This window comes from Dendropsophus ebraccatus, chromosome 5 (genome assembly GCF_027789765.1).
Source record: "Dendropsophus ebraccatus isolate aDenEbr1 chromosome 5, aDenEbr1.pat, whole genome shotgun sequence".
NCBI lineage: Eukaryota > Metazoa > Chordata > Amphibia > Anura > Hylidae > Dendropsophus > Dendropsophus ebraccatus.
In genome coordinates this window covers 107,090,432-107,108,200 of record NC_091458.1, presented here as the reverse complement: position 1 = coordinate 107,108,200, position 17,769 = coordinate 107,090,432, and the positions used below count along the sequence as shown (strand labels likewise).

General features: G+C 41.0%; 1 protein-coding gene across 2 annotated transcripts in view; it reads right to left on the bottom strand.

Annotated features, from left to right (window-relative positions):
* The window catches only part of ST6GAL2 (ST6 beta-galactoside alpha-2,6-sialyltransferase 2), a 98,940-nt gene that overhangs the window by 9,317 nt on the left and 71,854 nt on the right, over positions 1-17,769 (bottom strand). For both annotated transcript variants that reach the window (XM_069970931.1, XM_069970932.1), the window contains exons 4-6: positions 11,858-11,955; positions 9,414-9,515; positions 6,113-6,287 (exon numbers count right to left, since the gene is read on the bottom strand). In XM_069970931.1, coding sequence (XP_069827032.1) covers positions 6,113-6,287; positions 9,414-9,515; positions 11,858-11,955 — 375 coding nt within the window. The remainder of the gene's footprint in view (positions 1-6,112; positions 6,288-9,413; positions 9,516-11,857; positions 11,956-17,769) is intronic.

The following is a 17,769-nucleotide window of genomic DNA, read 5'->3' as shown; positions in this document are numbered from 1 at the left end:
TATTGTAGTTAACGCAATTCTGTACCCACAATCGGAGCCCCCTAAACCGCTTGTACCTAGCTGCTTTTAATCCAAGATCTGTCTTGGGGTCCGTTCGGCAGGTGATGCAGTTATTGTCTTTTTTTTAACTTGCAGCCCTGTGTCAAATTGGTGTGGCCTATGATTGCAACACCCCTTCGTCCCTGCTCCCCACCCTCTTCATCATTAGGAATGCCTTTAGAACAATTTATCTTATTCATCACCTGTCTGAATACTGCACATGTGCTGGATCATTAAGGCACCTGTGCAGTGTTCAGGCAGGTGATGAATAGGAAGAATCCTGGCGGGAAATTCCTAGTGATGAGGAGGGCGAGGAAGAATGATGGAGGGGCGTTGCAATCCTAGGGCATAGATACTCTAGACCATGCCAATTCGACACAGGGCAGCAAGTTTAATTGTTTTTTAGGACAATAACTGCATCACCTGCCGAACGGACCCCAGGACAGATCTCGGATTAAAAGCAGCTATCTGAAGGTACGAGCGGTTTGGGGGGTCAGATTGTGGGTACAGAGTCGCTTTGCCACACATAAACTATATATTTTTAGCATTGCAAGAGCAAGAAAGGTGGTGTGAAGATTAGATTAGGGATGGTCTGAACCGTACGAACCCGAACTCTCGGTAATGATTCCCGCTGTCTTCCTGCTCCGTGCAGCGGGCAGATCCAGCGGGAGGACTGCCTGGAAAACTGGGATACAGCCATAGCCATAGGCTGTATCCCAGTTTTCCAGGCGGTCCTCCCGCTGTATCCACCCGCTCCACGGAGCGGGCAGACAGCGGGAATCTGATGCCGAGCGTTCGGGTTCATACGAACCCGAACCTCGGAGGGTTCAGACCATCCCTATTAGAAATCTTCAAAATGGCAAGGATTCTGCTATATTTTAGACTTGTTTACTTTGATCACGCTACACACACACAAGCACAACACATTGGAAGGTAAAAGAGTAGATGGCATATGAGCCAAGATGCAGCAATGTCCCATTTAAGTTACTACCAATGTGTAGAGGATATCCTGCAAATGGCTGCAAAACAATGACAAGCATTCCAAAGGGAAAAGATAGGGGACTTTGCCAGCAGGTAACATATGGGCATGCACAGTAGACAAATAGGACATGTATGACTGTTTTTTTATGTTGTTCTACTGAATGGGATATTTATACAGTACAATATCGCTGCTTATGTTCAGACTGTGATGTGCAATGTATACTGAATAGTTTTGTAAATGTCATGTATATGATATGCAATTCATGACGACAATCTAAAAATTGTTAAATGATTCTTATAAGTAATATTATAAGTAATACATGTTACAAAGTCTTCTCATCATGTCTGGCTTCGATATATGTTGATTAATATGGACTTTACAGTAATAAGCTAGAATTTGAGCACTCCCTCTTGAGCAAAAAAAAAAAGAAAGAAGTAAACTATTGAATATTGGACGTTGTGTACTTGTCCTATATTGCTCAACATGCACAATGTGATATCTTCTTACATATCTGAACCCATAGCTAAATTCTGACTCATTAGGTTAAAACAAGGCCTTCTGACCCTTTGTACAGTCTTTCCTAATCCAAGTGCAGGTTGAGACGATGGGATCTTGAGAAGGAGAAAAATGGGTAGGTCTCCACTCACTGGATAAAATAATTCCTTTTATCAACATATAAAAGATAAAAATCCAAGCCATCACAAGCAAACAGGTACAAAAATCAACGCGTTTCAGACCCCTCCCACTGGCTCTTACTCATGATAGGCCAGACTTGTATTGAATTTTTGTACCCGTTGGCTCGTTTTCTCCAGTGAGAACAGACCTACACATTTTATTCCTTCTCAAGATGAAACTGCCAACAAGATATAGGGGAACCAGCACCACAGATCTGTTTACAAGGGAACGGTGCAAGATGGACCTTGGAGCCTGATATGGTCGGTGACCTGAGTTTTTGCAGGGTTAGTTGTAATTTACAATGGTACCATCTTAGAGTACAAATTTTTTATTCAATACAGTGACTACTGTTAATTCTTTTTATGGGGGAATGTAGAAAAAACAGGAATTCCAATACATTATTTTGCGGTCTTAAAGTGGAACTATCAGCAGGTTAAACTGGAATGTGAAGGGGAGGAGCCGGCACTCCCGGATGACAGCAATTAAAATATAACTTATTTGTGCATTTAAAAAGTATATAATACTTATATATAAGATAAAATAAAATGACAGGACCAACGCGTTTCGCATGGTAGCACTTAATCATGTTGCAGACAATGATTAAGCTCTACCACGCGAAGCGTGTAGGTCCTGTCATGAAGTACTTATATTTTTAAATGCACAAATAAGAGTTATATTTTAATTGCTGTCGTCCATGCACCCACTCTGGTTAAACTGCTGTTGTGGATCCTATACCAACTGGTGAGCTGTATTCGTTTATTTTTTCTTTGTTTACAATGTATCAGCAGGTTAGACGGATTTAAGGTAAGACACATCCCTTCCTCCTCTGCATCCAGGGTCGGCTAAGCATATGGGTTAGTACGATTATGGTGATAGCAAAAAGTATTTTCATGTTTTACAATTTTTGTGCAACAGCACGTTTCATGGAAAAAAAATATTTTATTTATTTGCATTCCAGGAGCCATGACTTTCCTTATTTTTTGTCCTTATCAATGATGTTATTTGTTAATGACCCATTTTAAGTTCCCAAAACATATTAATTGACATTTATTATCGTCCCCTTTTTCTATTTCCATCAATACTAGTTGAATAGGAGGATTACAATGCAATTTTCTCGTTGCTGAAATAATGATTACCCCAAGACATATTTACAGTGGCGGTCTTTGGCACCAAGCACCCCAAGCATCCGCTTGGGGCTCCCAACATTCAGGGGGGGCCCCCACGCCCCGCTCTTGTGCTCAAGACCGCTGGACAGGGCCGCTGCCCCGCTCGCTGCTGCCATCTGAACTGTAGCTATGAGCACTCGTAATAAACACTCATAGTTACATGCAGCAGCACTGACAGGGCGGGAGACATTGGCCCCCTTCCTGTCAGTAACTCTTGTGGCTGCAGGAAAGGTTTTCCCTGCGGTCACAAGTGGCAGCTTTGTCCTTGTGGTGCCTGCGCTCCAGTGACATCACTGGAGCATCGGCGCCAGGACAAGAGGAGTGCGGCCTCTTGTGATCGCAGGGAAAACCCTTTCTGCGGCCACAAGAGTGAAGAGAAGAGGAGACGCCTGGACCTAGGTGAGTATAAGTGTTTGTTTTATTGTGTTATATACTATATGGGAGGGGAGCACATAGGGGTCTGTTTAACTGGGGGAGCGCACATCGGGAGTCTATATAAATGGGGGGGGGGGCACACAGGGGGGCTATATAACAGGGGGAACACACAGGGGGGCTATAGACTACTGGGGCTTCACAGAGGGGTCTATATACTACTGGGGGCAGCACACAGGGGGTCTATATACTACTTGGGGCAGCAGAATGGGGTCTATATACAACTTAGAGAGCACACAGGAGGTCTATATCCAAGTGGGGGAGCACACAGGGGGGCTATATACTACCGGGGGAGCACACAGGGGTCTATATACTACTGGTGGGGCACACAGGGGGTCTATATACTACTGGGGGAACATACAGGGGGTCTATACACTACCTGTGAGGCACACAGGTGGTCTTTATATAACTGGGGGAGCACACAGGGGTCTGTATACTACTGGGGCAGCACACAAGGGGTCTATATAATACTGGTGGGGCACACAGGGGGTCTATATACTACTGGGGGAACCACACAGGGGGTTTATATACTACTGGAGGAGCACACAGGGGTCTATATCCAAGTGGGGGAACACACAGGAGGTCTATATCCAAGTGGGGGAGCACACAGGGGGCCTATATACTAGTGGGGGAGCACACAGGGGGTATATACAACTGGGTCAGCACACAGGGGGTCTATATACAACTGGGGCAGCACACAGGAGGTCTATATACTTTTGGGGAGCACACGGGGGGCTATATATAACTGGGGGAACACACAGGGGTCTATATATACTACTGGGGGAAGCAAACAAGGGGTATATACTACTGGAGGCAGGACACAAGGGGTATATACTATTGGGGGCAGCACACAAGGAGTATATATTACTGGCGGTAGCGCACAAGGGGTATATACTACTGGGGGCAACACACAGCGGTCTATTGTTTTGGAACGCGTGTCAAAGGGGGGGGGCCCTAGACATAACTTCGCTTGGGGCCCCAGAAATGCCAAGATCGCCCCTGCATATACATTCCTATTAAAGTGTAATCGCTAAGAGTACTGGATTTAATGTGTCATATACACAGATACATATATATCTCTGTTGGGATATTTAGGAAAAGTGATGTGATTACAACTGCCTTGTACTGATTGATGCAGCAGGTTTTATGTTCTGCAACAGCTTTGGGGCTGGGAACTGGCAGGAGTGCTGGGGGAGGGGAATAGGCACGGTGGAAGGACTGTAATAAACAGTTGAGAGAAAGCAGCACATTCTGGGACTTGTGGTACTGAGAAACTGCTCATCCAGAAAGTACATCCACGTAATACAGAACTAAGACCCCAAGACAATTGGATTTTTGGTAGCTTCTGAACATTTTTTTTTATATATTTTAGCTTATATTAAACAGCAGGGACTGGAGATTTCTCTCATCCCAGATAGTATAGCAGAATACAGCTCTTGTACCTGTGCTATCAATAATATGTAAAATAACAGTATATCATGGAGGCTTTATGCATACCTATGCATATCTATGATGTACATTTATTACAGAGTCTTAAGAGTTAATTACTATATCTAAAGGGAATCTGGCAGCTGCAAGTCAGGTTTCAAACAGTGTAGGACTCAGCTTCCAGGTCTCAATCATACAGGGAGGGGAGAAGGAGGAGGTATTCCAGTTTGCAGCTTTTCAGCAGGTTGGAAAAGCCTCTTCTACTGTACCATAGAATAAAAGCATTTTTCTACATCATGGAAGCACAGACGGATATATGAAAGGTACTATGTGTCTCCTTGACCTAAACAGCTATCTAACAATGTCAGCAGTTTGGAATGTTAATTACAGCTGACAGATTCCCTTTAAATCCTCACATGGGTAATAAAAAAATATATAAAAACAGCCTTCAAAACAGCCTGCAGATCAGTGTGTTTAATAAAAAAAACATGCCTCCCTCCCCCCAAAAACACACACACACACACACACACTGTTTTCAGCTCCTATTAAGTTCAATAAGGAGTGTGCAAAATAAAAAAAAAAAATCAGTGCTGAAAAAAAAGTGACGTTACTTTTGCTAAGCAGATACGCGGATAATATTGAAAGCAATGGGAGTTTAAAAAAACACCTAAAAAAAGCATCTAAAAAGAAAAAACAAACAAACTGTACACACTGATTTGCTTGCTATTATGGATTCTGTTTTTCCACATGGTTTAAACATTTTTTTTTATTAACCATGTGTACATAACATTAGGATGCATATCTTCATTACTACTTTATGAGGATACATTGTTGGCCCAGATTTATCAAACTGTGTAACACTATGAATGTAGGTGTTTATTTGCATAAACATGAAGCCATGAAGTATTGGGCAAAGATCTCAGTATTTGCTTTACATCAGTACAGCTACTTTGCAAAAAAGAGGCTACTTTGTAGATGACGCATGCAAGATGGAAGTCTGAGCAAAGGGAGCTATCTATGAGCACAACTACATTCGGAAAGGAAACAAACAGTTATACTTTTTATTGCTTTGTTGTTCCTATTGCCTTAAGCGTGTTAAAACTAATCTATATACCTTGTCTTGTGGAACTCATTGCATTCTTAATGTACCCTTGGGCACAGTAACATTGCTTAGAGTTAATGGATTCCCATACGAAGCTGAACTCTTCCCACTTACAAAATATTTTAGCACTTACTTGTAGTGGAAGAATTTAATTCAGTTTGGTATAATTACCTTTTAGTCAATAGGGGCCATTAGATGCTGTAGTTGAGGTTACAGTTAAGAGCTGTGCAACGCCATTATTCAAGTACAGAAGGTGGCATAACTAATCAATATGCTAAACCAACCTACCAATGAATCCTGAAGAAGGTGGATTGGGCTGGATCTTCTCATTGCTGTTTTCTTGGATTATTTTCCATAGCTCCCACGTGAACTTTGGGTGAAGAATGTAGAAGGGCTGTTTGGGATTTTTCTTCCGATGGTGTTCATATGGTGGGAAAAGATTGTAGTCTGGTTTGTGGTACCACTTTATATAAAAATAAATTAACGGTGAGGTTAATAAAACATGAAATGTGTTAAATACTTATGAAATGTTTTATAATAGCAAATTTATTGCAAAGTTTGTCTGCAACCTCATTTATTTGCAAGCAGCAGTATTTAAAGAGGACCTGTCACCCCCTGTGCCGGGGTGACAGGCTCCCGACCCCCCGTTACAGCCCCCTATACTCACCTGATCCCGCCGGGTCCCGCTTCCTGATCTGGTCATGTCACGGAGATATGAGCGTTCGAAGCCCGGAGCGCGCGCTCACAGGAGAGTCCGATGCCCATAGCGAATGACGGAGCATCGGACTCCCCGGTCATTCTCTATGAGCGTCGGACTCGCCTGTGAGCGTGCGCGCCGGGCTTCGGGCGCTCATATCTCCGTGACCCGACCGGATCAGGAAGCGGGACCCGGCGGGATCAGGTGAATATAGGGGGCTGTAACGGGGGGTCCGGAGCCTGTCACCCCGGCACGGGGGGTGACAGGTCTCCTTTAAACGTGTATATATAATAACCCCTCTTCTCTGTACTGTCCATGGTTGTATTATCTCATATCAGGCATCATGTTTAAAGCATGAAATAAACAAAGTGTGACTGGAGCACAGCATAGAAGCTACTTCTTACTACCATGTCATGACTTAGTGCTGGTGAAAGTACACTGAATAAACAGGCTGGCACTGTGCTGGGGAATAATTTACAGTACACTATAGATGGCATATAGGGGGTAGAAGGGGTTACTGATGCACTGGCTTTGCAAGGTACTTTGTGGGCAGAAATAAAGAACAGCAGAGCAGCAATGGAGGGGTTACACGAAGCACTAAATTGCTGCTGTTGAATGAGATAAAAGCCTTCTTCTCCTTTCAGGGACAAGGATGATCCTCTAAAGGATAAAAAGGCTTACAGACTGCAGCTAAATAGTCCAGGTTCACTCTAATGTACAAAGCAGTAGCTAAGGGCCTGCCCCCCTTCTTGTGTTCTGTTCTGGTCGGTTAAGTCAAACAGCAGGCAGCAAACAGCAGTGAGACACCTACTGGCCAAAATTTTATAGCTATTTTTCTGTGTCGAGTAGTAATTTCTGGTGGGTTACCTGAAGTAAACATGTTAGGAATCAAGAGAAGGGAAGTAGTTTTAAACAACAGTAACCATTTAACTTTTTGCTAGTCTGGCCCTATCTGAGATGCTGGCAGTGTGCTGTAGCTGGCAGTCCCCTAGTGGGCATGGTACCTTTTGGTAATTTGTCTGTGGAGTGGATTATGCATAATCTCAGGTCTCCTACTGAAATGAAGAATCAAAGGGGAGTTGTGACTCTGCATTTGTGCCCCAACCTGGCATGCCTTACCACTCCTTCCCCCTCTTTTTTTCATGAATAATCTTTGCTGCCTGGCCCTCCTTCCTCTTTTGTCTCTGAGTGTTTATTTCAGACATAAACTGCTTACAGGTATAAATGAATTTTCAAGCCTATCTTTGTAAGAGCTGAGGTCCAGGGGTAAATCACCTGTGTAAAGAAAAGCAACAGTTTTTTTTCCAGGGTTTAATTCCCCTGATGAAAATAAAATATAGAATTTTTTCTTCTTCCCATCATTGTATAAAAAACTGAATTTAAAAACTATTTAGGACCTGATTGCGAATTCTTTGCACTTTTTACAATAATGAAAGAAGGGAAAAAAACTAAACTGCATTTCCATCAGGGGAATAGAACTCAGGAGAAAAACTGTTGTTTGTCTTTAGACAGGTGATTTACCTTTAGACCACAGATCTAACTTGCATATCAGTCCTCTGTAGGCAGTTTCTGTCTGAAATAAACACCGGCTGACAGCAAAAGCAAGCAGGAAGCTGGACAACAGAGATTACTGATGAAGAAGAGAGACGAAAAAGCAGTGGTGAGGCATGCCGGAGTGCAACAGAAACGTGGAGCCACAACATCTCTTTGATGCCTCACTACAGTAGGAGACTTAAGATTGCACATAATTGACTCCACAGACAAATTACCAAAAGGTATAATGCTCACAAGGGGACTGCCAAATACAGCACACGGTCAGCACCTTGGGTAGGTCTGGGTGCTGACCAATCTCTTTAAATGTTACAGTCAAATTTGACTATTACGAAATGGTATTTCCATCTCAACTAATATATTTATACTTGTAGGGCTCGTCAAGTTTGCAAATACATTCATTTAGCAAACTTGTCTCCTTCTCCTCATATGCCACAGGTAAAAGGATGAAGTGCATATAGCATGAAACGATCATTGTTCTGATCATTTTACTACGCTGTCTGTCCTACTTAGGGTATAAACCCACACACCGTATATGCAGCGTATTTACTGCTGCGATACGCAGCAAACTCGCAGCAGATTAGATCTAAATAACTGAACACAGCATCAAATCTGTACCAACAAATCTGCTGCGTATTTGTTGCATATCTGCTGCGTATACGGTGTGTGGATTTATACCCTTATGCATTAAAAAAAAAATCCTGTAGCAAGTGCTGTGGACCTTTTTCTTTTATATACTGCTTAGTACGAGTTTTTTTCTGGATACTGCTGAGCACCACAGCACTGAGGGGTGAGAGTGATTTATAATATTACAGCTGAGTGCTGATGCATCAGACTTGTTTTATGTGGCAATGTATCTATCTATCTATCTATCTATCTATCTATCTATCTATCTATCAATCAGCCCAATCACTGCTTTTACAGCTGAGCGGTAGTCAGTATACAACGAGCTGTCAACAATGGGAGGGAAGGAGGGGGCATATCAGATGACAGAGGTGAGTTTTCTAAATGAACGTATTTGGAAAAGTCCTACAAGTTTAACTGTTAATTTAGATGGAAAAACCCTTTTATAAATGTCCTTCTCCTAGTTCCATGCTCAGCAAATGGAAGCACAGATCCCAAATTCTTCCAATCACGTTGTTCCTGAAGCTGAATACTCCCCATCCAAACATTTCTAGCTTATTCAGGAAAATGCACAGAAGTTCATTCATCTGCCCCCTGTATCTACTGCATATCATTCTTGCATCATTACAACTCAAACACTTAAAATGCTCTGAATTTTATTATGTGTTTTATCATCATTGTCATAATTATCATTACTGTGACAAGAAATGATCTTACCATATGAAGGTCAGCATAATATGGAGATGGATCCCACGCAACTAAAGTGACATCTTTGTACAAAGAACTATCTGCAAAGTGGTGGCTTGGATTAGTAAGAATCTGCAAATTAAAAAAAAAAAAAATCTATGTTAAGGCTACAGAGGACACTAGTGTCAACTGCCGCACCAACGTAATAGAAGCAAAATAATCGTAAATAAAAGAATCTATTTTACAGTTTGGCTGTCTCTCACATGTAAACCCTTTGCAAACAAATCAATTTAAAAGAGAACAGCAGGTTTGTACAAAATCCAGTAGCCCCCTACCTCCTCTTCTCATCACCACTCCCCTGATGCTTGTAAGTCTTGCAGTTGTCGTAACCTTTAATCCTAACGAAATATTTAAATTAGTATGTTAGAAGCATTGGGGCCCCCTCCCCCTCCAGCACCATTCGCCCAACTATTGGCTCCTATATCTACGCCTACTTATGCCTATTCAAGTATAAGCAGGGTGGTCTTAAGTAGGCGTGAATAAAGGAGGCAACGGGTGGGGCGAATGGTGCTCAGGGGGAAGGGGGAGGGGAATATACTAATATACTAATTAAAATATTTCTTGAGCATGACAGTTCACCAAAACTGCTGTACTAACAAGCATCGGAGGAGCGGTAACAGGAAGAGGAGGTAAAGGGCTACCGGGAGCTATCAGCAGGTTTGTCTGCATACACCCACTGACAGTTTTCCTTTAATTCTGGTCAACAGTGAAGAAGGAAACGTTCCAGGATTGCACAATCCTCATTAATACATATCATAATTCCACAATTATACATTATAATATACAGTAAAACCTCTTTAAAACAACCACCAAAAATTGCAATAAAATGTTCTGCTATATGGTCAAGTATGCCTAATAAATAGTGGAATGGGAATTGTCGTCTGGATGAGAGGGGTTGTCGCAAATAGGTGGTATTTTAGATAGGTTTCACTGTATATCCTCCTAAAGAGACTAAAGCTATGTTCACACACCAGTCAATAACAGCCATATTTTATAGTGGCCGTCATTCTACAAAGAACACCCTTTATTTACTTTTAAATGACAGCCGCCCAATAAAGAACGAACATCATTCTGATGTTTTGGGAGCATAGCCCAAAACTTGCTTTACATTTAGAATGTACCAATCCCCACGTTATGATTAATTTAAATGTATGTTGAGGGCCTTTGGTAAATGCTGCACTCTCTCTAATATGCAACACTTAAAATAAATAATAGATATGGGAAACAAAGATAGTGTTTCTAAGGATTACTATAGCCCATGTTACATGAAGAACATGCGTAGGAAAGTGTTCTACTGTATATAACACTGAAAAGGAACAGTGCAATACGTGCCCTAAATTGCATGAACAACTTTCTAACACTAAACAACCTTAGGGCATGTTCACATGAGGCAGATGTACTGTGTAAATTTCAGTATACATCTAAAAGGGCTTTGTAAATATCCATGCAGAAACCGCCTATCCTGTCACAAACTACAGTATGAAGCCCCCAACCTTAGAGGATACCCCTGAATATGATTTTAATCCAATTATTGGTATTTCTCTTTTCTCTTAAGCCCGCTATAACAATCTTTTCTTCCTTTTGTGCCACTTGTACATTCTCTGTTTTTTACGGGCATATTGCTCTAAGTTTTCTTGTACCAAATACCATACTTGTACCAAATTTACACATAATTCAATGCAAACAAACATGCTTTTATTATTGATAAATTTCCTGTTGTTTTAATTGAAGTTAACAGGACAATTCTGGAGTATCTGGAACCGCTGCTACAAGTGGTAAAGAGTTTGCAAATACAAATAGATGAGCACTGCAATCTCCTACAGCAGCTAATTAGCAAGGGTCCTGGGACCCCCTGATTATCAAATATTAATGTCTGGAGAACCCCTTTAAGTTTGAAGTCTTTAAAGTTATTAAAAAATATTAAAGAATAACAATAATAAATAACAAGAGTTTACATTCATAAATACCATTTTGTTCGGTTATGATCACGTTTAGTCCACTGTGCATAATGGTGCATTTATCTGACAGATTTGTGAAGGCTACGTCAGAAATGGATTTGAAATGAGGAAAAATCTCAGCCTTTCCTTTATGACCTGTTCCTTGTTTATAGTCTGTTCCTGGCTTTTTCATTCTCATGTATATGTACACTTTAACCATTCAGAGCAAACATTAAGACTGTGGCTGTTCTCTCCATTAACCACTGGGTGTCACTATAGCTTAAAGGTAAAGTAAAATATCTTGCTCTTCAGGAACGAGTTACACTACTGAATCTTCTTTGATAAATATTTTAAACCTTAGTAAACATATTAACAACTGGCAATCACTAAGTGTGGGGTGTCATGAATAAGAACTAGCACAGAAAAATGTCAGTACGAGCTGCCGCTAACACTCCTGTATGTGAAGAAAAGGCTTACCTGAGAATTTATAATGCGCATGGTGGTTTTGTTTCCAACATCTTTTTCATAGTTGTGTGTTGGAGCAGAGTTAAATCGCAGAACAGCATCATGTGCATCTGTACAATGTAAAAAGACGGCGCTATTATTGTTAAGTATACAGTAGGAACAAAGTATCTACAGCACTAAATGATTCACATCTGTTTACTGGGAAAGTGCAATCAATAATAATACATTATCATTATTAAAGGGAAACTGTCACCTTAGAAACAGCAGACACAGCCGCATAGCTATATTAGCATACAAAGTATTGCTACCTTTATAGTTTATGTCTGTGGTTGCAATGCAAGTATTATAGCTTTAATAAACCTTAAGGGTAGCTTCACACACACCGCATCGCAGGGAATTTTCTGCTGCGGATACGCAGAAGATACGCAGCAGATTTGATGTAAATAACTGAACACAGCATCAAATCTGCTGCGCATCGGTCGTGTGTGTTAGCACCCTAAGGGTGCCTTCACATGGATACATGGCTTTACCTACTCGCAGATGAGTTTTCATTCCCCTGCGAATATGTAAAGCCCCTTCCCACATAAACCACCGCTGCCCGGGAAATACATTACCTGTCCGTGTTCTGCTTGCTTCTCAGGCTCCCAGCTACCTGACATCCCGCTCAGCCAATCAGTAGCTGTGTTGGGGCAGTGCACTGATTGGCTGAGCGGGACACCAGGAAGCCAGGAGCCTGAGAAGCAAGCAGGAACATGAGTAATGTATGTGCCCGGCAGCTACCAGGTAAAAGGAGAAGTCTGTCAAACTTACTTTTTTTTTATTAAAGTATTGTATTGCCCCCCAAAAGTTATACAAATTACCAATATACACTTATTATGGGAAATGCTTATAAAGTGCCTTCTTTCCCTGCACTTCCTACTGCATCAAGGCTTCACTTCCTGGATAACATAGTGATGTCACGACCCGACTCCCAGAGCTGTGCAGGGTGTGGCTGCTGGAGAGGATGATGACAGGGGGACACTGAGGGACACAGGGCACTGGAGGGACACTGAGCATCCCTCTGCCATCATCCTCTCCAGCAGCCACAGCCCGCACAGCTCTGGGAGTCGGGAGTCGTGACATCACCATTTTATCCAGGAAGTAAAGCCTTTATGCAGTATTAAGTGCAGGGAAAAAAGCACTTTATGTGCATTACCCATAATACGTGTATATTGGTGATTTGCATAACTTTTGAGGGGCAATACAATACTTTAATAAAAAAATTTTTGCCGGACTTCTACTTTAAATTGGAAGGGGCTTTAAATTCTCACAGCGGAATGAAAAATCCTCTGCAAGTATGTAAAGCTATAGAAAATGACAGACCAAAGGATTGCAGCAGATTTCACTGTGGGCACCCTAAGGGGGATTACAAGCGAGTGGTTGGGGCACACAAGTACCTCTGTATGTACCTTCTCCCGGCTTCCTTGACCACACTCTGCAGGTCTGAGTGACAGCGTGTAGATGCAATTGTTCTGCACATTGGCAAATGTGCTGTAAGATTTGAATAGGGCTCTCCAAGCCTTGCCTGTCACTTAGAGCTGGAGGAGTCAGAGAGGGTGGTGCAGGAGATAGGACGAGGCATTGCAGCATGTTGCAGCAAGCCAAACCTTTCTGTCAGCGGTTGCACAGCTATTTCCAAGGTGACAGTTGCTTCCCTTTAAATATCTCAAGCTTGTCTAGTATATGGCTGTAGTTAAGTTGCATTATTCACCTGCTAGTTTATACACTATGAGGTGAGGGATGGGCATTTTTTCAGTTATTCCAACTGAAACATGTTTAACACTATCTAAACCCCTTTACATTTGTGTCTTGAATCATCACAGCAGACCATACACAGGGGACTATTGTATTAGAAGCATGAGAGCAGTCATCATAGTCAACTTTAACCTTGAATTAGAAGGTAGCATAGTGCTCTAGAATATTTCTTAAATAACCAAGATATAACCACCTCTGGTTATACACCTCTGATCTCATACATTGTTTGAAATCTAGAGGTTATTCTATGCGTGTAATATACAGAGCTAAGTCCATAGCAGAAAAACACCCCAGATCGTTTCATTTACAGGATAAAACATCATGTAATACATGTCTTACCAATGTTTCCCATAACACATCCCCCTTGGTTTTTTCTACACCTTTCAGCCCACAATTTAAAAATATTTGTAATATAGTTTGTAGGTACATCCCATTACTCTATCAGGATGCCACCTGTGAAGCCATTTTATCTCCAGGGGTTAGATGTGTAGCGCACAGAGGGGTTACATTGGGTAATCTACTTTCACCCAGTGTAGACAGCAAAAAGGTCAGCCAAACTTGACTACATGTTAAAGGTTTTCACAAATGTGCTCTACCTCATTGCCCCCTATGCAGTTTCTGTGTTAAACAATCTGAGTTTTGTTCTATTGTGACCGGCATCTCCTACCCGATTAAATCTTTTCTTAATTGTAATTCCACCTTTGTTATTTATTTGGCTGAATGTGGGTCTTGCCTGCTACAATACGTAGGTTCTACCAAACGCAAGTTCAAAACCAGATTCTCTGAACACTTTTCAGATGCGATTTCGGTGCGCACCCGCACATTATTCCAGACATTTTGTGGAGGTGCATGGTGGTGTGTGCACTGGTCTCACAATGTGTGCCATTGAACAGGTTCACTCACCTCCACGAGGTGGTGACCTTGTTCACACACTGAGAAAACGGGAGGCGTTTTGGATATTGCGTCTCTGCACACGGATTCCCCATGGTCTAAACTATAGAAATGACCTTTCTTATATTTATTAAATTTTCTGTTTCTGGGATGTTTTGGTATTTTGCTTTTGTAATTATATATATATTTTTTTTGCATTCTTTATACTATGTGGTTATTTGCGACTTCTTATTTATTGCAGACATTCATTAACATCATGTGTTTTCATTCCTTCCCTCCCCCTTTTGGGGTGTGTACTTTTTCACACGTGGTCATGTCCTCTTATATAAATAAGCTGTAATACTCATTTGAATTTGCCATGACTAAGGGACCATGTCCTGAAACGCGTCGGCGTGTTTTTTATTTTGTGCATTGGATTTTAAGAGGATTTTCTAAATAAAGACTTTATATTTTACTTGGAGCTGTGGACTTCCACTTTTTGCATATACACCTCTGATGGCTATTTGCCTTAGATCCCACCACTTCTAGTGTCCATGAATTAATCTGTACATCTATAAAACTAGCTAGATGGTGTTGCTGTCCGTCAGGGCACAAGGACGTTGTTTCCTTCATGTTATCCCCCTACTTGCATACTGAAGCTGCATTTACTAACATTATGGATTCATCTAAAATATTGCTCATAAAAATCAACCTGACCCTGAAAAGCACTGACAAGACATTAAAAAATGAGGTCTGCTGGCCTACTGCCATATCTAACTTCAACAAAGATTATTAAACTGAAGCCGATCTATAGGTATAAGAGCAATCCCTTCTCTTGCCATTGCTTATTAGAGCAATCTAGTGGGTGCGTTCCTACATTCTGTACAGATGACATTTATTGCATTCTGTGACTCCACTATTCTTCTTCCCTACAATGGGCGTATTTCTTTATAACCAAGGCACCTTTTACCTTGTAGTCCGAGACATAAAGAAATGGCAGAAGCCACAGCACTGTCTGTAACAAAAGAATTGCCTATTGTAACATTCCAGTATGTGCTTATGAAAACAATGGGGATGCTGCTCACAGCAAATAGTCAGGACAGGGAAGATGTTACTTGGCTGGGACAGGTGGTGGCGGGTCTCCGTCATAGTTACAAAGAAGGCAGCTGGCATTGCAGGCTTAGTGCACTGCTGTTTTGTCACTTCTATTTGGTACAGTAAGCCGCCTCTAGATGAGCCAAGAACAGCTGTATTATTATACTTCAGGAGATAAAGCCCCAATGGTAATTTTCACAAGGCCTCCCAGGTGAATCCTTATCTTGTAGTGTCCTCATGCAATTGTGTGCAGGAGTGGGGATGCTGCATGGAGATATTGAAATGAATTTCACCTTTAGAAACCTCCATGTATTTTAGTGCTGTGGGCACAGTTTACTGACACATAATAATAATAATAATAATAATAATAATAATAATAATAATAATAATAAATTATTATTATTATTATTATTAATATATATATCCTAAAATTGAATGTATTACAAATGTGTAGTCAACCATAGCTTCCTGGCCTTCTGCATGAATTTCTACAGTCACATATATAGAGAAATGTAAGGGAATGGGCAGTCTTTTCTTCTGTCTACGTGGATTAATGAGCCCAGCGGCCTGGGTGTATTAGTGCTGCAATGAATGAGGAGAGACAAGTGCAGTAATTTAAATGCACACAAGAAGAATTGCAGAGGGTGTCTGCAGTGCTGAACCCTAACTTGTTCTGAGAAGCCCTTGCAGTTGCCTGTTAATGATGGCAGTTCTAATCTATCACAGGCGTTTAAAAGGGACTCATTTGTGTCAAGCAAAGAAGAAATTGAAAGGAAAGAGCGCGTCCAGGAAGCAGCAGTGATGGGATGATTACAAGTTGCTCATCTAGTAAAGGATTTTAGGTGTTCCAAAAAAAAAACGATTCAAGACAATCAAAAGGAAAAGAAATTACTGCTGTGACTGAGGTTTTATTCAGGCTAAATGACAGTGTCTTTAAGTGAAGATGTGCTAATACAGAAAAGTAGATGCTGCCAAGCTTTCACGACAGGCCCATAACACAGCTGTCACTCTCATACTGAATGTCGGATACATGCAAAGGAGTAAGAGCTTCTTGCTGAGACTCAGTGAGGCTGCCAATGGTTCCAGGACAGCTATTATAGGATTACAAAGTTTACTTACATCTTTATGCATTTCTTTTTACACTTCTGGAGTTTCCTGGAGTGTTCACTAGCTATTTATACTGAGAAATCTAAAAGCAGAGCCTCATATTTTATACTTAAATGTACCATATACTTAGTATGGTGCTAGTCTCCTGCTACAGTAAATAAACCATGAAAAAAATGGACTTATAAAAAAAAAGTAATTGTAAACTACAGAGATCTGCATATTAGAAATAGCACAGAAGACATCAGTATCAGATATATAGATGAATCCCTTTTCAGCAAAATTAGAATATAAAGAAGGGCACTCAACAGTAAAAGGTATTCTTTATTTAGTCCATTTTAAAAATCCAATTGTCTCAGTACGGTCTGAGGAAGCGCACTGATGTGTGCGAAACAGCTGTCACACTGCCACATGGTGCTGACGCCTTTGCCGTCTGTACTGAGACGAACGGAAATTTAAATTAGATTTAATAAAGAATACTTTTTACTGGTGAGTGTCCTTCCTTAGATTGATATATATATATATACACACAGTATATATATAGATTTACTGTTTGGAGGAAAGCACCCCGTTATTTATGAGCAAACCCATCTTCAGAAAACATTGGTTGATCTCGTTAGACAATAGTGCCAATCGCTGTTTCTTGGTTTCCTAGTTATATAGAATAGTTACAGCCATGTTATCTTAGTCTCCCAATAACATCTTACTATATATAAATAGCAGAGTGTGATCTCCACCTGGTATATACTGTAATATGCCCACTGATCTGCTAATTCCTTCATATTCCAAGAATTTCCTATTTCCTCACTTGCTCATTATCATATACTGAATGTTCTAGCTCTAATGCTATGAATGTTATTGTTACATAGTGTCTTATAAGCATTAATTTAATTTTCATTTTTTAAGAAGCAGCAACCACAGCTTTTATCTAAAAGGCACTGACACAATCGACAGAAAGAGCGACAGTGTATTAAATATTCTCCCCCCTTAAAACTAGAATAGCATTGCCGTGGAGTATTAAAATATACAACTTATTAGGACGTTGTCCCTGGTTAGCTTGT